The following is a 22372-nucleotide window of genomic DNA, read 5'->3' on the forward strand; positions in this document are numbered from 1 at the left end:
GTGGAATCCATTATTCGAACTCCTAATCGTGCATGTCTATGCACATATTTCAATAACTCTTTCTTATCTTCGTCAAAATGGGTTATACTACTCATAGACAATCTACTTAAGGACTCAACAACAACACTAGCCTTACCTGGGTGATAAAGAATACTCATTATAATCCCTGAGTAACTCTAACCACCTTCGCTGTGTGATATTAAGATCTTTCTAACTAAATACATGTTGAAAACTCTTGTGATCATTGAATACATCCACATAAACACAATAAAAATAATGACGGCATATTTTAAAAGAGAATTCTAGGACAGCCAACTCTAGATCATGGGTTGGGTAGTTCCTATCGTGAACCTTAAGTTGTCTAGAGGCATATGCTATAACTTTGTCATTCTACATTAACACACAACCAAAACCAACTCTAGACACATCATAATATACAACAAAGCCTTGTGTACCTTCTCGTAAGGTCAATACTGGGGCAATAGTCAACCTCTTTTTCAATTCTTGAAAGTTTTTCTCATGAGCTTTAGACTATTGAAACTTCTTTCTTTTCTGAGTTAACTTAGTCAAAGAAGATGAAATAGATTAAAATCCCTCGAAGAACATTTGATATTAGCTAATCAATCCCAAGAAACTTGTAATGTTAGTAGAAGATGTGGGTCTAGGACAATTCTGCAATTCCTCTATTTTTTAGGTATCAACTTTAGTTCATCACCAAAAACAACCTGTCTTAAGAATGCCATACACTCAAGCCAAAATTCACATTTCAAAAACTTAGCATATAACTCTTTAGCCTTTAAAGTTTGGAGAACAATTCTGAGATAACTAGCATGAACTTCCTCATTCCTCGAATAGATTAGTATGTCATTAATGAATACGATAACAAACATATCAGAATAAGAATTGAATACTATATTCATAAGTTCCTTGAATATTGCAGGTGCATTAGTTAAATCGAATGACATGGCAAGAAACTCATAATGACCATAACGGGCCCTGAATGTTGTCTTTGGAATATCAGATTCCCTTACTTTCAACTGATTGTATCCTAATTTGAGGTCTATTTTTCAAAAAATAAGACGCGCGCTAAAGTTGATCGAAGATATCATCAATTTTCAGAAGAGGATAACTATTCTTCATAGTAACCTTGTTCAACTGACGGTAATCTATACACATCCTTAGGAACCATCTTTAGTTTTCACAAGGAAGACCGGAGCGCCCTAAGGTGATACACTTGGTCGAATGAAACCTTTCTATAGGAGGTCTAAGAGGTCTTTCAACTGTTCTTTTAACTCTTTCAACTCTGATGGTGCCATTCTATATGGCGGAATAAATATAGGACGAGTATCAAAAAGAATATCTATACTGAAGTCTATTTATCTCTCAGGAGGGACTCTAGGAAGATCACCAAAACTCTTTTACTACTGGAATTGACTAAATAGGAGGTATCCCAACACTAGAGTCATTAACTCGGAATAAGTGATAGACACATCCCTTTGGAAACTAACTTCCCTACCTTAAGGTATGAAATAAAACAATCCTTAGGCATGTAGAGCTACTTTTCCACTCTATAACTGGTTTAATGGGAAACTAGAACTTTACTACTCAAGTTTTACAATCTGTTGATGCATAATAGGCATGAAATCATTCTATACCTAGAATGACATCAAAATCTACCATATATAACACAATTAAATCGCGCATAGTAATCTTGCTATTGGCAAAAATAATACAATCACGATAGACTCTATTTGCTAGAAAAAACTCACCAACAGGTATAGAAGCACTAAAAAGCTCAAGAATTTACTCATGAAGAACATCAAAACTCATCGCAACATAAGGAATTTAAAAGGATAAACTCGCTCCTAGATATAGCAAAGATAATCATCAAAGTTAAAGACTTGGATCATAACAGTGACAACATCTGGCAAATATTCTTGCTCTTGGCGACTAGTGATAGCATAAAGATGGTTTGGTCCTCCGCTTGCCCCTGAAGTATCTCCTCTAGATGCAACTCTGTATGGTGGAGCACTGGCTCTATTGCCCCCATTACAATTTCAGTGTCTGTTCTTAGGACACTCTCTCATAAAATGACCGTTCTGACCACACTTGAAAAAACCAGTGGAGCCATCATGAGACACCCCTGAGTAGATCCTACCACACTTAGCACATGCAAAACTCTTAGTACCCCCTTGTTCTATACTACCTTAAGAATGCGCATGTCTAGATCTGAAATTCTGGGAGTTCTTACTATTGTACTCACATTTGTTGCTTGGTGCATGTGCACTAGAAGATGATGAAGAAGGTCTTTTTTTGTTTTTATTGGAAGGAAGACTAGTTCGCCTTACTCGTTTGCTGCCCAGACTCATTCCCTAATGTCTTAGGCCTCTTATTCTTAAACTCTTCTCTATCCCTCAGCTTGTCTCCCTCATCCTGTTGCACATGGATCATTATCCATGTTATGTCTTTACTTCCTTACTTTACAGACGAGACAACTCAGCGACGAATAAACTTATCCTACTCCTTCTATCAGCAACCATCTCCAGGGAATACTTGGAAAGTAGTGTGAACTTCATACTGTACTCATGAACACTCATAGATTCTTGTTGAAGGGTAAGGACTTCTCGTACCTTTTCTTCCCTTAGTTCTCGGGGAAAGAAATGCCCCAAGAAGACCTCCTCAAATAAAGCCCAACTCACAAGTGGTGCACCTTCAACCCTGTTCTTCTTCCATGGATCGAACCATATTCTAACAACACTCTTTAGTTGACATGCAACTAGTTCTACTCTCTCACAATTGACAACAAGCATTATCACAAAAACTTTCTGAAACTCTTCAATAAAGTTCTTTAGATCCTCTGTGACACTTTAACATGTGAAACTTTGAGGATTCAACCTAAGGAACTCACGATCCTTAGAAGTATCGAACACTTCCTATCGATTCTCTCTCTATGCAACTTGACTAGTCACAACTTGACTCAACATCGAATAGCTTTACAAAATTCAGCATTAGTGACCTCCCTTTGGGGTTGCACTTCTGGTGCATTAGGCACCCCTTGTTCCTGTGTTTCAATATTCTTTATAGCCAAACAATATCAGAGAACTCTTCGTAAAGGCATGATCTGAAAGACAGGCGCAAGCACAAGTTAGAAAAAAAATTAATAAGGATACACTCTATCAAACGTGAGTATGAAAGAAGTGAGATAGTTCTTAAAATGTTGCAGCCTCCTAATTATAGATGTGACGCGCTTCACATTGATAACTAATATTCTACTGACACAACTTCATTCACTTCCTAGGACTCTTAAACTCTTGTCCATTACCAAGTCTGTCATGTCCCGAGCCTACACTCTGAGAGGAACTGGTACTCAAAAATCATTACTGGTCCCACGTGAATCATTGGCGCAGCTTAACTCATAGCAGAAGACTTAAATAACAAGATAATATTCTTAAAAGGTAAGATCATGAAATAACTTAGAATGTCTAGAAAGAACATTCTTCTAACCAAGATGGTAACTCAAAGTTCAACATAAACCAATAACAAGCTAATGACAAAATGAACTAACTCACTGTCTATGAAGCTTGTAAACCAAGAGGGATATCGTTACAAGACCCCTGATCATCCTAACAACTAAAAACTACTAAAGCAGTATAAATCGGGGTCCTGTGAAAGCAAAAAGCCTCACCACAAGACTCTGAATGCTCAACTAGATCAACGAAGCGCTGGCTGCAAATATTTGTTACATGTATGTGCATCATAACAACAATGCAGGCCAAATAGCATCAGTACATTGAATGTACGATCATGCGAGGGGAATCCTAAAACATGACATAAGCTTGAAAGGAACGGAAAGAACATATGTGGGCTCAAATCAACTCAACTTAAGTTATTTCAATATAAAGCAATAATAGGAATGCCATATAAAGAAAAGCTTTTAAAATATGGCTAACAACTCTGTGTATTTATAAATACAATAATAACTCTATATGTATATAGATATACAATATAAACTCTAGATGTATATAAAATATAATTAAATTTGTGTGTGTAAGAATACAAATACCTCTGTGAGATTTTCTCTAAACGACAACCATCACTTTAGAGCTATGATGATACATCGGTTTGTCTCACACTGACAAGGTTGTCCTATACCTTTCCAAGGGCATAGAACCTAACTACTAAGTGGATCACTAGTCTATGCTAAAAAATACAAGGGAATCATCTAAAAAATATGACCCTTTTCAATCTATGATTGCTACATGGTTTATGGGGTCTGAGGTTTGTCTGAATTCACCCCATATCGGTACTCAATACTACTCCTAAAATATTACTAGATCATATGTTTAAAAAAACATAAATTCTTTCTATGTTTGAGATTATTGCTCAAAACTTAGCTCAAAGTCTCTCTTGGAAAACAAACTTTCCTCTATTGTTTAATTGTGAAAACATTTACACTTTACTAAAACTAGCTCAAAAGATTTGTGGAAATCAAAGTTTCCTTACTTGTTTAATTGTGAAAATCAATTACTCTTTGAGAATACATAGTCCCCATATACTTAATTGAAGAAATGAACTCCACTTTTTACTCTCTAGTCAACTCACAACTCAAGTCTTAAAACAAGTTAAAACATTTGCAAAAGACTTTGGAAGACTCTAAGAACTTCTCTTGAATTGAATCTTAACTCTCCTTGAATTGAATTATGGATTAAAGGCTCATGATATAATGTTATGGATGATTTCATGTTTTTTAGATGTACCTTAGAACATAGAAATCAACTAGAAAATATAGGTAAGTTTCAAGGGAACTCAAACAGAAAGAACTGATCGAAAAGATTGAAGACCTAGCGTCCATGGCGCTTTGAGTGACGCAAGGCACCGAGCCCAAACTTAGAGTTTGGGTTGGGGTGCACTGGTTGGTGCAGCGCCCCAGATCCCTAACTTCAGACTCTGTCTTGGGGTGATCTGAGTGGCGAGGCGCTCTGGACCTATTCCCAATTTCTTGATAAATTTTTTTGATCGTTTTTCAACTCTAAACCCTCTAGTTTAAATTAGTTCTTCTCCCAAACACTAATTTATTTCGATGAAGAATAAACTAAAACAAATCAGTTTAGACCCCAACTTAATTACCAAAATTATTGCATGAAGTGGATACCAAATCCACATATATGATTTTCACATGATAACTTGTAAAGAATCATAAAAAAGTATCAGTAATCTCAAGGTTGATATATACAAAAGAAATTTGAAAAAAAAGAAGGGAAAAGAGTCTGATATACTCCTCGTCTTTGTCATTTAGAGATGAGATACCCTCATTGTGAAAGTGAATCATATATATCCCTATAGTTTTACAAATGACTCACATATACCCATTTCCTCTAATGAAAGTAATTAATTATTTCTTTTGAAAAAATATTATCTATATGAGATGTATTTGAACCTTCTCACACATATTTTCTCTTGACTTTTTTTTTTCAACGACTAATTTAAATTTATTAGTTAAAGGTGAAATTTATTTATATTTCACTAATTTTCTTGTAAAATTTATCATAGATGTCATGACCCCGACAGTCGTGAGTGACATCCACACTAACCCTTTGGTGGGAGAACCATAACTGCTAACCAACTAACCTCAACTAAGCATTTAAATATATGAAAGTAGATTTAAATGCTAAAGGAAAAGAAATAGAGTTCTCCTAAACTCCAAAAGTCTAACAAAACAAATGGGAAAAATAATGCCTAGAACATGAAAGTCAATGTATCAAAACATCTAAGGTTCAACCATAAGTCTAAACAAGAAGGGTTACAACCTCAAATTGATATATGAATAACTAACTAGAAAGTCTAAGTCCAAAATGTGGACATAAACACAAAAAGAACTCATGGAAGCCCGAAAGAGCTTGTTCACCCTTGAATTCGATGACGATCACTGATCTTCTAGACGAGGTCTTTCAGTAGCCGCTTGAAGATGTCATGTACTCAAGAAAGAAAGAGAAAGTGCAATATCAGTACATAACCACAGTGTACCGGAAAAATCACGTGGCTATCCCACTAAGTGCAACATACATAAGTCATCACAACATAATAAACATGCATACACCAAACATATACATTATCAACATCATTTACAAATATACGAAGAATTTCACTGTTCTCACTTATACAATTATGTCAAGTCAATGGTCCTCTCATTGAACCCAGACTCAAATTGTTAGTGTATCGATTCGTGGTACCCGATCCAATCTTTATAGCATAACGTTCTGATTCCATGTTTATACCGAAATATGGCAACCGATCTCAGTTAGGGTGTCAGAATTCAACAGCCGATCCATTAAACAAGCCACACTCACAAAAACAAGTATATTCTCGAAATAATATGATCAAGTCATGATTCATGACATTTATTATTCATCTATCCACTTTTATAATTAGTGTGATCAATAATGCAACATTCACATACATACATGTATTATAATGAAGCAAAAAGAAACATACATCACACAATATGAAATCACAACCATCACTACCTCGAAAGAAACTTGATTATTCCCTTTCTGGATCTTTTAGCTTGTTCCTGGTCTACAAACAATCATAATAATACGGGAATCAATAAATGATGTCTAATATCCGACCTAAAATCAACACTATCAACCCTAGATCAAACCATGATCCCAATGTCCAAGTTAGGATTTTTTCCAACATCCAAATAGTTCCAAAACCCTTCCCCAACGATAATCACCGAAGAAACTAAGTTTTACGGATCAAAAAATGGATTCGGGGAGTGAAAATCTTACTTTTAGCTTCAAGAATGGTGGAAAACTCTACTTGGAGTCGGTCTTTAGCTCTCAAAGTCAAAAAGTTAGAATAAAATATTTTGGGGGTTATTTTCCAATTTAACTCGCGACTGTCCCTCCATACCGATACTCACCCCGCTAAAATGACCGTGCAGGAAACAACTTGTACCGAAAAAGTGAGCAAATTTAAGAATTCTAAATTCCCATTTCACAACACACCTTCATCTCATGACAATTAGAAACTATCCTCTCACGCTAAGATCGAATTCGGCAGTTCTACTTGCCTGAATTCAATTTCGTAAAGTCATACATGTTTCTTAACGTCTTAGATATCTACTCATATGATCAAATTCATAATTAGACCTCCAAATTGTTACCAGATTTTCTTAGATCTCACTGACTCCGATTTTGTCCAAATCTGGCATAGGTTTTGGAAATTTCAAGTTACTATTAAAAAAGCTTTCTGGCCCAAAAAAATTTCCCAATGATTTTTCTATAACGACAAAAATCAAATGTTACAATAGATGCCACCGTTTTTATAAATAGAAAAATTAAATTAAAAAATAGCCGCAAAAAATTAGTTTTAATTTTTTTTATTTACAGTAAAGAATGAAAAAAATAAATAAGAATCTTGAATAATGATAATCAATGAAGTCTCTCTCTCTATATATATATATACCCACACATATATTGTGTATAAAAAAATTAAAATATACCTTGAACTTTGCTAGGAAGATCATATATATACCACTACATAAATTTTTTAATGTAATGTAAAAAATTTAATTTTAAACTATTTTTTTCACTTCCTTTAGATGAAGGGTATGTGTGAGACATTTGTATAATGATAAGGATATATATGAGTCACTTTCATAACGAGAGGTGTATCAAGTTTACATGACAAAACTTAGGGTATCTCACACCCTTTTTCCTTGAATAAATCTACTCCCTTAATCAAGATTAAATTATATTTTATTTTTTACCACATTTATCAAGATGTTTTGTTAGTTTCAACTTTCATCTTTAAACGGAAACGTAACTTTATAATTTATAAAAGTTAGTATACGTAAAAGAACACATGTAAACAAAATATTTATTTAAAATAGAATAAGTGATTACTCCATAAAGAATAAAAAAAGAAGAAGAGTAAATAGGATGAATGATAAGAAAAAGTAAAAAAGAAAAAGGAGTTATAAAAGTAAGTAATTAAAGTAGGGTGGGGTTTCGGTTAAATAGAGATTGGGTAACGTATGCGCGTGGTAGAGAGTATGTCCCTTATGACCCAACCTATCATCTCTTTATCTCTGTTAGTTATGAAATTTCGAATTCATTGTGGCTGCAAATTCGTTTAATTAATTAATTAATACCAGGATTAAGCAAAACCATCGATAACTGCTTCGTTTTCATCCCTAACAAGTTACTATTTCTGTTTCACTCTATCAATATATAAAATGTTTGTTTGAAGAAAGGGACTCTAATACTTTAATAGTAAAAAAGAAATATATATATACATATATATATACATATATATAGAGAGAGAAATGTAAAGCAAAAGGTATTAGTAAAACACTTCACATGGTCAGCTTGTGCCCGTTTCTGTATTCTTTAGCTTTTTTCACTTTTGCAGTATTATTAATTATTGGAAAAAGGGCTGCTATATCCATCAACTTTGTCATTTAGAGCTGATATACCCCTTGTTATGAAAGTGGCTCATGTATACTCTAACTCTACTTGTAAATAAATGGCTCACATATATCCTTTTCCTCTAACGGAATTGAAAAAAAAAATTTGAATCTAAATTTTTATTATTTTTTTCTAAAAAATATAATCTCATATGAGTAAATTTAATGCTCGTCAAACATATCTTTTTTGACTTTTTTTTTGTTTGAATGACTAATTTATAATTATTATTTTGATAATCAAATTTATTTATGTTTCACTAGTATTCTTGTAAAAACTTATTGTAGATGACCAAATTTTTTCTTCGAATACGAAATTAAATTACAATACACACAAAAAAAATAGTTTAATGTTTTATTCTTTAAACTAAGGAATGAAAGAAAAAAATAAAATAAGAATAAGAAATTCAAATAATTATAATAAAAGAAGTCAAAAAAATAATTTATGTATGAAAAAATTAAAATATACCTTGAACTTTGATAGAAGAATCATATATACCCCTAAATAATTTTTTTTAAAAAAATAGAAGTAATAAATATAAATTTAAAACTAATTTTTAACTTCCGTTAAATGAAGGGTATATGTGAGTCATTTTGTAACGGCAGGGGTATATGTGAGTCGTTTGTATAACGGTAAGGGCATATATAAGCCACTTTTATAACGAATGATATATCAGCTCCAAATGACAAAGTTGAGAAATATATCATACCCTTTTCCCTTAATTAATTTATCATATCATATCATATGTGGTGTATGTATGTCCCACTTTCCCTTTCCTTGTTATAGTCATTTGTTCATTCTACTACTAGTTCCAGTCAAGTTTTTTGTTAATGTGACAACAATATAATGGTGTCGTCTCAACAACACTCTCCGTTCATAACCCGGTAATCTCCTTTGCCTCTACAATGAAAAGTTATTTATAATGTATGCTATTATTTCGTATAATTTGTCAAACTAGGTAGAATGCTAAACCCCTTTAATTTGTTCTTTTTGGAGATCGAAATGCTAGCTACCCCGCAGACTTATTTCATGAATAATTAAGATTAATATTACTTGGTTGTCGTGACATATGATCTTTTATTATGGATCATCAGCACTATATTCTCTGATGTTGCTGGGGATATTACAATTGCTCTAAATGGAGAGTCTTTCCTACTGCATAAGGTACTTTTCTCTTTCTCTTTCTCTTAACATGTGTTTACTGTTTAAGCCTACTCTACTTCCTTAGATGTAGATGGAGGAACGACAAAATGATCAAAATGGTCCTTTGATGTATTGTGCTAGTTTTATTTTGGTCATTGAAATAGTCCTTCACAAAATGTTTTTAATTTAGTCTTTTATCCTAAGCTTAACAATTTATCTCCAAAACTGTTAAATATAACTATGGGGCCCACGTAACTTAACAAAATCCATCATTTTTATCATCTTTAATAGCTCAAAAAAGAGTTCTATGAATTCTAAAATATCATTTTCTCTAACATCTTAGTAATTACAAAATAATTTTTGTAAAAAGGTTAAATGGAAGAGCAAATGTAATGCAAGGAGTAATTATACTAGCACATCTCTTTTAAGTACCATCTGTCGTATGCATGTCATGTTTTCGATTGGAAATTCTACACAGGAAGCTGCAACTCTTTTCAATTTCGTGTCTCAGTTGATGGTGTTCTTTTGGGTGCTTTATCATCTTATCACATTTCAACATAGTTACAATAATTATTTTGTGATTGTGTGGTTAGATGTTTAAAAAACGATGTTTTAGAATTCATAAAACTTTCTTTGAGCTAATAAAGATGGTAAAAATGATGAATTTTATAAGTTATTATGTAGTCTCACAATTATATTTGACAGCTTTTGGGGATAAATTGTTAATTTTAAGATAAAAGATTAACTTGAACACATTTTGTCAAACTATTTCAATCACCTAGAATATATTAAGACCAAAATAAAGCTAACCCATTTTGATCATTTTCTCTAGATGGAACCCCAAACACATATAATTAATGGTCAAACTTGGTTGAAAATATTCCTCGTGTCTAGTGGTGCCTATTTGAGACCAACCTTATCCAAGGGCACTACTACACATCTTGTGCACCAAACTTTTTAAGCACACACTGATGATGACAGTGGAGCGTGCTAGTATTAAAAAAATGGTACTTACTAATTTTAGGTGTGGCATTGCAACAAATGTATTCCAGAAACCAATTTGCACATATGAATCTTGATCGCACACTATTTACTAATTCATTTCAATCCAATATTATTAGTTAACTCTCTATTTGATAATTGTGTATGTCACTTGTGTGTTTTACTATAGTTTCCTTTGGTGTCTCTGAGTGGAAAGATCGGGAAGATGGTGGCTTATGCCAAAGACCCAAATCTCTCAGAATTGGATTTAACTCATGTACCTGGGGGCCTGAAACATTTGAACTAGCTGCCAAGTTTTGTTATGGCATCAACTTTGAGATCACAACTACAAACGTAGCACGTTTGCGTTGTGTGGCAGAATACTTGGAAATGAAACAAGATTATGGTGAAGAGAACCTCATTGCGAGAACAGAAACTTTCCTTGTTGAAGTTGTGTTTCCGAATCTTGAAAAATCGGTGGAGGTTCTTTCTTCTTGTGAAGACCTGCTTCCTACTGCAGAGAAGGTTGGTATTTCAGATAGATGCATTGATGCCATTGCCAGGAATGCTTGTCAGGAGCAACTTGTTTCAGGTCTATCTCGTTTAGATTGTGATAGTGGATCTTTGGAACACAAGGAATGGTGGGTCGAAGATCTTTCTGTTCTAAGCATTGATTTTTATGGCAGAGTTATCATGGCAATGGGACATGTTGGGTTACACATAGACAGCATAATTGCATCCTTGATGCATTACGCACAGGTTTCTCTAAAGGGTATTGGGAAACCACAAATTTGGAATCCAGCGAGAGCATATCCATGTAAGGGAGAAAAGGGGCAGAAAACAATTGTAGAAACTCTAGTTAGTCTATTGCCTCCAGAGAAGAGTTCATCTGTTCCGCTAAATTTTCTTTTTGGGATGTTGAGGATAGCTATCATGGTGGATGCCGTACTAGCCTGCAGGCTTGAAATTGAGAGGAGGATTGCCTTCAGGTTGGAAATGGTCTTACTTGACGATTTGTTTATACCATCTCTCCAGACGGGTGATTCTTTGTTTGATGTTGACACTGTCAAGCGCATATTGATACATTTCATCCAGAGGATTGACCAAGAAGAAAATGGAGATTGTGGATATGAATCAGAAAATCTAGATTCTCCAAGCCATGGTTCTTTATTGAAAGTTGGACGTCTTATAGACACGTATCTAGCTGAAATAGCTCCTGATCCATATTTGAGCCTTGAGAAATTCATTGCTATGATATCAGTTTTGCCTGATTATGCTCGTGTTATTGATGACGGACTTTACAGAGCTATTGATATTTATTTGAAGGTAAAATTTCAAACTTATAGTTATAGACAGACGTCATCTGATTATATGAATACCTAAACATGATAACATGTACTTTCTCTTTGAGTAGGCTCATCCGATGCTAAATGAGCACGAATGCAAAAAGCTATGCAAATGCATAGATTGTCAAAAGCTGTCTCAAGAAGCATGCAATCATGCAGCACAGAATGACAGGCTCCCAGTTCAAATGACTGTCCAAGTTCTATACTTTGAGCAGCTGCGACTAAAGAATGCTCTATGCGGAAGTTGTGGAGATACACAAAAGATGAGCAGCGGTGTTACAAGTGCAGCCATGTCTCCTAGAGATACTTATGCATCTTTAAGGAGAGAGAACCGAGAACTGAAGTTGGAGATATCAAGAATGAGGGTGAGGCTGAGTGACCTGGAGAAAGAACAAGTGTTTATGAAACAAGGGATGATAGACAAAACAGGACAGAGCAAAACATTCTTGACTTCTCTTTCTAGAGGTATAGGAAGGTTTGGTATATTTGGTGGTCCTAACGGAAAACGTAGGAAATCAGAAGGTAAAACTGCTAAGAGTAGGAGGTATTCTGATTCCTAGCTAGAACAATCAAGAGACGTCATTAGTGTCGTGTTGCACATTGTTGCATTTGTTTCTAAAGTAAAAAAATATGATGTTTATTCAATGATTCTCAGTTCTAACAATTAATATTCTGAACAAGATTGCACATCTATGTGAAGGAATATATGTAACAGTAAAGATGGAAAGATGAGTGAATAAAATTCATCCACCGTACAAGTGAAGTTATTGAAATTGTGTGAGAATAATCCTCATGCAGCCATCTTACTGAGAAGTTGTTTACGTATCTGCAGAAAGAGAGCAAAACATGTAAACTTGTAATTCTGATTGATTTCCTCATCACAAGTTTATCATTTACAATATAATTATTACCTCAGGGAGTTTCTGCCTGAAAACGACATCCAGTCGAGCATCCAGTGTGTTCTCACATACAATCTTCCCATCATCAGAAGCCAGAACTACTCCTCCAGAGCTTTCATTACACCAAAGTAAAATCAACTCCAAGTAATTTCACTATCAACAGTTGATCAAATTGTTGGGAATTAAACACACAACACACACAAATAATCTAGAGAAAAGAGAAACGGAACACAAACGGGACACACAAGAATTTAACGTGGTTCGGTTTCCCTACTCCACGACTGTAACAGGAGGATTTTATTTCACTTGTGCTACTACAGAATTACAAATACAAGGATCATATTTATAGGAAAACCAAATGGTTAACCTAGGGTTTCAGTAATGGGTCGGGCCGGCTCACAAGCCTCCACAAAGCCCAACAATCTCCCACTTGGAGGCTTGAAGAATTTCAACTGTCATCCACTTAGAACACTTGTATGTCTAGTAATCTTTTTCAACTCTCTCCTGCTACAGCGGCCTTCTCATCAGTCAACTGAAAGGCCCGTTGAAGCTCCCCGAAGCTTCAACACATCAGTCACGGCTGAAACTGCCCTTGACTCGTCCTCGGTCCCTACCGGCTCCCACTTGAGACACGAACTGCCGGATCCTAGAACTCCCTGAGAACAAACACTCTCCATACTCAGCAAGATATTTTCTGGAGACGTATCAACAGCTGGAATACTGGTTCTCTTGACCCACTGTCTTCTAGGAGCCTTGGCTGAAGCACGGCCGGTGCTCCCACTGCCACGAACGCCTCTGACTGGTCTTCCTGAACCTTTCCTTGCTCGTTCATCCTGAATCTGACCTGTGGCTCTGGGTTTCTTTCTTGCAAAGACAACCTTCTTCTGCCCACGAGATTCTGTGAACCGGACTTTGTTTTTCTTCTGAACTGGGACGGTCACTCCCTCAGACGGTAATCCGACAATATACAACGATCCTCTTTTTGTTCCACGAGCCATGACAAGATTGCCCCTCACGACCTTCCACTGCCCATTTCCGAACTTCACATGATGTCCCTGTTCATCCAACTGCCTAACAGAAATCAAACTTTTCGTCAAGCTTGGAACAACTCTGACATCCTTCAAGGTCCAGAAACCGACTGGCGTCTTCAGCACCATGTCACCCATGCCCGTAACATCAAGAGCTCTATCGTCTGCAAGCCTTACCTTTCCAAAGTCTCCAATAACCAGATTCTGCAATGCTTCACTGCTGTGGGTAGCGTGAAAAGAAGCACCAGAATCCATGACCCAGGAATCCACATTGCTCTCCGCGCAACAGATAAACAAATCCTCGTTGACGCTGTCTTCTGCAATGTTGACTTGTTTGTCTTTCTGGCATTGATTCCTGAAATGCCCCACCTCCTTGCAGTTCCAACATGTTACACCTGAGCCATCCCGAGCCTTTGACTGACTCCTTCTTCGGTTCCTGCTCCCACTACCTCTGTTATTTCCTCTGCCTCTGACGACGTTTAGCATATCACCTGATGATTCTCCAGAACTCCTTCTTCTGACATCCTCGCCAAGAACGAGATCACGAATCTTCTCAAAGGTGAATCCATTAGGTCCCACTGAACTGGCAACTGCTGTAACCGTTCCGGACCAACTGTCAGGCAATGATGATAACAGTAGTAAAGCTTGAACTTCATCATCGAACTTAATGCCAACTGACAAAAGTCTGGCTAAGATCGAATTCAATGAGTTGATGTGCTCGGTAACTGAACTGCCTTCCTTCATCTTTGTGTTCACCAACTCTCTAATCAGAAAAATTTTGTTTGCTGCAGATGGCTTCTCGTACATGTTAGACAAGGCTTCCAAGATGCCTTTCGCTGTCTTCTCCTTAAGAATGTTGAACGCAACATTCTTGGTCAACGAGAGTCGGATAACTGACATAGCTTTCCGATCCAAAACTGCCCACTCTGCATCAGACAATTTTCCTTGCTTGTCACCCAACACTACGTCCAAATCTTTCTGAACCAGCAAATCTTCAATCTGCATCTTCCACCAACTGAAATCTGTACCATCGAACTTCTCAATTCGGAACTTCCCATCTTCTGCCATCTCAAAGGACTTCGGCAATTCCCTTAACGGCGTCTACAGACAGCGGGCGGCGATTTGGACGATGCTCACGATCTGGACGCTCGCGGCTGGATCTGAGGCTCCTCGACGCGGCGGCCAACGGAACGGCGCGACGGACAGCACACGGACGACGGCTGTTCGCACCCTGCGCGGTTCTCCTAGCCGGCTGCTGCTTGAGGTTACCCACACGGTAACGGCGGCTACTCCTCCCTGCACACAGTTCTTCACACAAGAACCCTAGGTGACAATTTCTCACAGTTTGTGTTACAATGTTGTTGAAACCTCGCTCTGATACCAATTGTTGGGAATTAAACACACAACACACACAAATAATCTAGAGAAAAGAGAAACGGAACACAAACGGGACACACAAGAATTTAACGTGGTTCGGTTTCCCTACTCCACGACTGTAACAGGAGGATTTTATTTCACTTGTGCTACTACAGAATTACAAATACAAGGATCATATTTATAGGAAAACCAAATGGTTAACCTAGGGTTTCAGTAATGGGTCGGGCCGGCTCACAAGCCTCCACAAAGCCCAACAATTTCATATGTTGGAAATCATATTAACTTAATTAATAATTGTTTAAAACGGACTAATAGAGCATGATTATAGATAGTTAAAAAGAATAATTCATTCTCCTCGACTTACTAATTCCACCAATGTAACTCCAAGATAATTTCCACTTGTAGAATTTTAAACTATAGGATAGTGGCTATATTTCAAATGTACAGTAGAAAAATGATCAATGGGTGCTATTTCTATATAAGATGACATGACTTGACTTGGCTGCCTATCGATCTATTGAATCTGAAAAAATTTAATTGGACACCCTATTTTCTCGCGTCCTTTTAACTTTATTGTTCTTTTGACAAATTTAGTTTGTTTTTTATGATATAAAAAATTTATGTTTCAAATTTGAACTAATTTGGAGTAGATTTTGGTGTTGGATTATTGATAGCATCAACAGAACACTGATTCTATAACACTTGCATTAATCTCTGTTTTACCTGTATCAGGCAAAGCCAATACAGGTAAGACAGTGAGGGCCAACTTGAGCTTGTCAAAAGCATTTGTGGCTAGTTGAGACAGTTTGAAACTGTATTTATTCAACAAGTCAGCGAGAGGCTTAGCTATCACTCACAAGTCTTGGATAAACCATGTATAGTAACCAATAAAACCCCTTTGTTGTTTCAGAGTTGAGGGAATGAGCCAATTTTTGACAGATTCTATCTTCTGTGGATCAGTGGACACCTCTGTGATAAAATGTCCCAAGTATTCAATCTGTTTCACCCCAATTGGTGTTCTTGGAAAACAGACTTCAACTTCCATACATGATCTACCAAGGTTCTGCTATAAATCGGAATATCATCAAAAAGTACCAAGACAAACATTCTCAAAAATGGTTGGAAGCCGTACGGACTAGGCCTTAGAAAGTTGAAGGAGCATTAGATAATCCATAATATATTCATAGTGACCCGAGTTATGAGTCCTAATGCAGTCTTTGGTATGATGTAATCCGTAGCCATACTCAGTTGGTGGTATCTATCTTGCTAAAAAATTTAGATCCTCCCAGTTACGTTCATCCAACAAGTCTTCCACTATTGGAATGTGAAACTTGTTCAGATCTTTATACTCAACAACAACAACCTCCATGTACCATCATTTTCCTCCACCAATAATACCACGGGTGCAGCAACTTGGCTGAACAATACCTTGATCCAACAATTGATTAACCAAGGTTTCTATCAACCGTTGGATACCTCTAAGGTCTTTTATCAATAGGTTCAGTTCCAGATGCATGTAACACAATCTTATGGTCAAATATTGATCCAGAGGGACGTAGTTAAGTAGGTTCTTCCAACAATTTATCTAACTCAACTAATATATTGGATTGGCTAGTGTCAGTTTCAGGTGAGCTAGTGGCTTCTAATGCATACCATTGTACATAATTACACATGGAATATTTTAGCCAACTTCCCAGCTCGTGCTCAAAATATGCCTGCCAGATCCTCTTAGCACATACCTCTTTCCCATGTACATGAACTCCTCCGATCCATTGTCAATTCCTTAAAGTTCATCTTGATGTCACCAAGACCCTAGCTAGCACTACTCCACAATTTCCCAATGGCAGCAACAAAAAATCACAAAAGGGTTCTACTCCTCATAGTTCTATTAGCTGCTGCAACCATATGATGAATGGTGGTAGCAATAAATGAAAATCCCAACTTATCCACCAAGGAGGGATCAATAAAAATTAGTTATTACAAATATATAACATGTATCCACAGGCCGGAGGTTTTTGGCCTGTTTTAAAAAGAATATTTTTTTGGAAAAATTTCCAACTTTTCACACGACATATTTAAGATGTCAGTTTCTACCATTCTTTAGTTTAAGACCACAAAATTCAACATCTTCTTTACTTTCGTGAACTCTGTGTCAAATCAAAAATAAAAACACAGTACAACAACATAAATTATTATGAAAAGAATACAGGAGTTAGGTTGAGTCATATTATTAGTGTGAAAGTTTTTAAGATTAAATAAAGCTATCTCCATTTGTAGTGTAAATATCATTTATTCATATACAGGTAGGTACCAAGAATGAAACAAATGGAAGAGGAAAGGATATGTGAAAGAAATTGCAAGTATATTTGAGAAAAAGAATTAAGAGGGTACCAAGAGGCACGATGAGGATCAGCATCATTTGGAGGTGGAGGCAGATAGACATTATCAATGGTAACATTAGGGGCGCGAACTTTGGCTTTTTCTGCATACTCTTTTTTTGCATCCTCTACAACTGATTTAACTAATGAAACATCCATCTCCCTACACCTCAATAACAATGATGGCTCCTTAAGTCGCAACAGACTCTAAAACAAACAAACAGAGAAGAAGAGTTATGATTGCATATTGCAGATCAAAACAACGTTTATGGATTATGTTATATTTACCTGAACAATCAATCCTCTGAGAATCTTTTTGTAATTGTTTTTTTCACCTGAAATCTTTAAAAGTGCATTTCTAGCAGACTCCTTCATTCCACTCACCACGTCATCTTGTGCTTGCAGAACTTTGATGCGGGATGCATTTAGTTGCATAGAATACTCTCTAATTACAAAATAACATTTTCATATATTAACATAAAAAAAAAACCAACAACTACATTAACTCTCATCCTATATATTAAAACTCACATTTTCTTACGTACTTCCACCTGCTTGGTTTTCCTCTCATACTCTTGTCTCACCTTTTTCTTCTCAGCTTCAACTAATTGTAATTTTTCGATTTGAAATTCCTGCAAAAATGTAACATTAATATTCAACTTTATTATTCACATAAAAAACTAACAATATAATCAAAGTAAACCTCCTCAGCGGAGACAGAGATCTCATTGGCCTTCTCTTCGGCTTCCTGCCGAATGAATCTAACCATTTGCTGTATTTGCTTTGATACATCAGTGTCATTCATTTTCTTTAATTTCTTTCCAAAAAATTATCTATGGATTTACATATACATTAATAATTTATTCACTACTTATATTATTTTGTGTGTAGATCCATCTCTTATGGACATAATGCGGTAAATTTACACGTTCAACAAATCTTCTACTTTTTTTTTCGGCTTTTACGCACCCCCAACAACTTATACACTTTGTTAATATCTTGTTACATTGAAACAGTCCATTCTCATTATATCCAAGAATTTATATTATAATTAAAATAAAGAAATGTTAGAGAATAGAATTTGAGTTAATTTACAATGTTTAATGTGCTTGCATTAATATTTATTATTATTTTTTAACGGCTTCATTGACTATTAGGTCAAAGGTGCTTCTTTAAATATGCTTTAATCTTATAATTATATGTTTTTCCATTCTCTTTATAAATAAATCTGTTGTGCGGAATTCGAGATAATACGAGAAAATATAAATGCGAAAAACAAAGACAACAGATTTACGTGGTTCACCAATAAATTGGCTACGTCCACGGGGAAGAGGGGGAGCAGTTTTATTATGGAGAGACAAGAACAGAATTACAGAATAGGGTTTGCCATAGCGTCTATATATAGTGCTAAGTTACGCCCTAACAGGCTTGGGCCCAAAATACAGAATTGACAGATAATTAAGGGCCCAATACAACAAATCAAACATTAAAAATCTTTTCGAATTTCTGTTTTCTACTGACCAACCAAACAGAAGAAAATAAGTAAAAGTTCTACTTGTTTTCCATAAAAATATTTTCAAGGAAAACTTTCATTTATACCAAACACACCCTAAGTCAAGTTATTAGTTACATAACTCATATTTTTTTAAAACAAAATATATTTGGATGCATTGTCCATTTTATTAATTAATCAAAGATGGGCCAACATTGTTATAAAAAAAAAAAGAAAAGATGAACCAACATCCATGATATAAAAAGGAACCTGGTCGGCCAAGAAGTGACCTTACCAGGTGACTAAAATTAACACCCAACATAAGATTTGCTAAATGATCTTATCCCTTTTCCTATTCCTACATCTTTTCTTTCTGTTCATTTTTATCGTAGTTAGTGGCGTAGCCAGAAATTTTATAAAGGGTGTTCAAAAATATCATAGCTGATAAAATTAATTCAACAAATGGGTGTAATTAAATTTTATAAATCAAATTAAATAACATTAATGATTTATTTTTGTAATTAAACTATACCAAAATTTTTAAAATCAAACTACATTACAAGGAAATGATTACTTTTATAATTCAAGATTTCACAAACCTCTGATAACTAACAACGAGAAATTTAAAATAAAGAGTAGAATCAAACCAGTTATATTAAAAGAGATTTTATACAAAGCCTTTTCACTTTTAGTATCTTTATGGAATAAATAAATTAGATTTGCTTATTAACTTTAACTTTAATAATTACTTTTAAATTTTATTCAAATTTTAAATGATAAGAAAATAAATAAATAGAATTTGCTTATTAACTTTAAATTAAATAATCACTTTAAAATTTTATTTATATTTTTAATGAAAAGAAAAAAAATCAAGTCAAATAATGAGAATTAAACCCTCGTAGTGCAAGTTGCAAAGAACTTAGCAAGAGTTGAACGACTGAAACCACTGAGCTAGAAAAACTTTATGATTTTTCAAGGATGTCCAAAATGTGTTATTTAACCATTTAAATTATTATTTTACTTATAAGTACGATGTAATTTTCCTACGAAGGGTGTCCAATTTGGACACCCTTACCAAAGGGTAGCTATGCCCCTATTTGTAGACGGTGAGAATGTTCTTCGTAGCTGCCTGTAACGCCACCTTCCAGCTCCTTCTTCTTTGAGTGATAAACATCGTTCCTCATTCACTCTTGATCATTGATGTGGTTATCAGCTGTCAAAGGTTTGTAACTCTTCTTGTCTATTGATTTCTGACCTCTTCTTCTCCATTGGCTTATTTTGTACTATAGATGATGCCAACGTTCTTGATGAACTTCAATGAGATTATAGGCCTTGCATTCCAGTATTGCTTATCCATGTAAACTCATATTTTTATTAGGCTAGCAAATTTTGTTTTATTTGTCACAACTTTCTTACACAATTAAATCAAAAGAAGTTGAAAGACTCACACAACTAACAAATTAAAATTGTATTTTGTTACTCCCAATTGCACAAGCAAGTTACGTGGTCGCGCAAATAATATAGTGACTCTTAAAAGAATCAGATTATCAATCCCAAAGGACTTGTCAAATGAACTATTTACGAAATCATACTAGTCTAATTATTTATTTAAGAATGTCAAAAGAAAAGAAATTAGGAATAAAATAATAAAATTACTTATACTGATTGGAAAACCTAGGGCTGCAGCATATATTGGATTTTATGTGTCATATTTTTGGTTTAGAACTAACTTCAATTGTCAAATTACTAGTTTATAGGGTTGATAGTAAGTGTGGCAGTGGTACCGTAACCGGTAAAACCGGACCGGTAATTACCGGAACCGGTACGAAACCGGTACTGTGTGTACCGGTATAGCTCCGGAATCGAAACCGGACCGGTCCGGGAAACCGGTAAAATAACTATTGTTCCGTCCCGGTCCGGTAGTAAACCGGTACTAGACCGGACCGGACCGGACCGGTATCCGGGACGAACCGAATTTTTTTTTTAAAAAAAAAATTTAATTGAATCTAATTTTTATTATAATTTAAATTTCAAACTTTAAAGTTATAAATTTAAATTTTCAAACTTTAAATTCAAACTTTTAAAGTTTGAAAATTCAAAATTCAAATTTTAAAGTTATAAAATTTAAATTTCAAACTCTTAAATTTTGAAATTTTTGAATTTAAACTTTAAAGTTATAAAATTTAAAATTGACTATATCAAAAATTAAATTTAATACAACAATATTAAAAAACAAATTAAGGCGAATAGCCTATATTTTTATTAATATATATTTGATATTACAATTACATTTACAAAAATATTAGTTTGAACTAATAGTTGGTGCCACCATATAAATCCCTTCGTAAATCATTCAACATTTCTTTAGTAACATGTTCGGGAATAGGTTGAATAGAAAGATCTTCCATTGCTTCAATCCCGTGGTCACTATAATCCTGCATTACTTCATCAACGTCATCTTGAAATTTGGTCAGTAGTGGTTCACGACCCAAATTTCTTCGCTCGGCATTAATCCAATCTCGAAATAATACCGATATATCCAAGCTGTCGGCTGCTAGTCAATGCCTATGTTCTCCAAGTTGAAACCTTGCTGCACTAAAGACGCCTTCCGAAGCTACCGACGACGCTTGCATTGCTAATATATCTCGAACCATCGGTACTAGTTTTGGAAATCATTTGGTGCGCCCTCTCCACCATTTGAGAACATCTTCAGTAGGTTCTGTAATTTGATTAATATATGCATCAAAATCATTTCTATTATCGTGAGAAAGTTCAAGATAATCCTCTAAATAATTATCAATATTATTTTCATCAAATCTAACCCTAGAGCTTTCAGGTTCATTTTCACTTGATAGAATTTTATTAGCATTATATAAATCATACAATTTTCTTGCTTCAATTTTTATGCTATTTTTAACTTGTTGACAGCTAGGAATTTCTTCTAATTCATCATAAATATCTAAGTTAAAATATATTTTTTCAACCATTCTTGATGAACCGAAATCTTTGTACTTAGGGTGTAACAAACATGCAGTTAAATAAATTTGAGGAATAGGAATATAATATTTTTTAAATTTTATAATCATTTTTTCAATGGTTTGTTGAAATCTTGGTTTATTTTTAAATTTATATAATTTAGAAGAAATCATACAAATATCAGGCAAAACAGTACAAATTGATGGACTATAAAGTACAGAAATTCTTTTTGTAGTTAAGTAAAAAACTTTTAGGAAATCTATAAGTTCATTTATATCACG

The 22372-nt window shown here is 34.8% G+C and overlaps 2 protein-coding genes across 2 annotated transcripts; one reads left to right on the plus strand and one right to left on the minus strand.

The window, feature by feature from the left end:
- Nucleotides 1-9232: 9232 nt before the first annotated feature.
- On the plus strand, nucleotides 9233-12605 carry LOC107029677 (BTB/POZ domain-containing protein At3g08570-like). The gene is given in 5 exon segments (XM_015231115.2): nucleotides 9233-9355; nucleotides 9566-9635; nucleotides 10786-10882; nucleotides 10885-11921; nucleotides 12010-12605. Coding segments are annotated over 5 exon segments (1734 nt in total). The 5' UTR covers nucleotides 9233-9317; the 3' UTR covers nucleotides 12502-12605.
- LOC107029678 (V-type proton ATPase subunit E-like) lies at nucleotides 12578-18524 on the minus strand. The gene is made up of 6 exons (XM_015231116.2): nucleotides 18327-18524; nucleotides 18155-18255; nucleotides 17912-18068; nucleotides 17637-17830; nucleotides 12853-12952; nucleotides 12578-12767 (listed from the first exon to the last, which is right to left on the minus strand). The coding sequence occupies exons 1-6, from the start codon at nucleotides 18426-18428 to the stop codon at nucleotides 12732-12734; spliced, it is 690 nt and encodes a 229-aa protein (XP_015086602.1). The 5' UTR covers nucleotides 18429-18524; the 3' UTR covers nucleotides 12578-12731.
- Nucleotides 18525-22372: the final 3848 nt, after the last annotated feature.

The sequence above is a fragment of the Solanum pennellii genome, chromosome 9 (assembly GCF_001406875.1).
Source record: "Solanum pennellii chromosome 9, SPENNV200".
NCBI lineage: Eukaryota > Viridiplantae > Streptophyta > Magnoliopsida > Solanales > Solanaceae > Solanum > Solanum pennellii.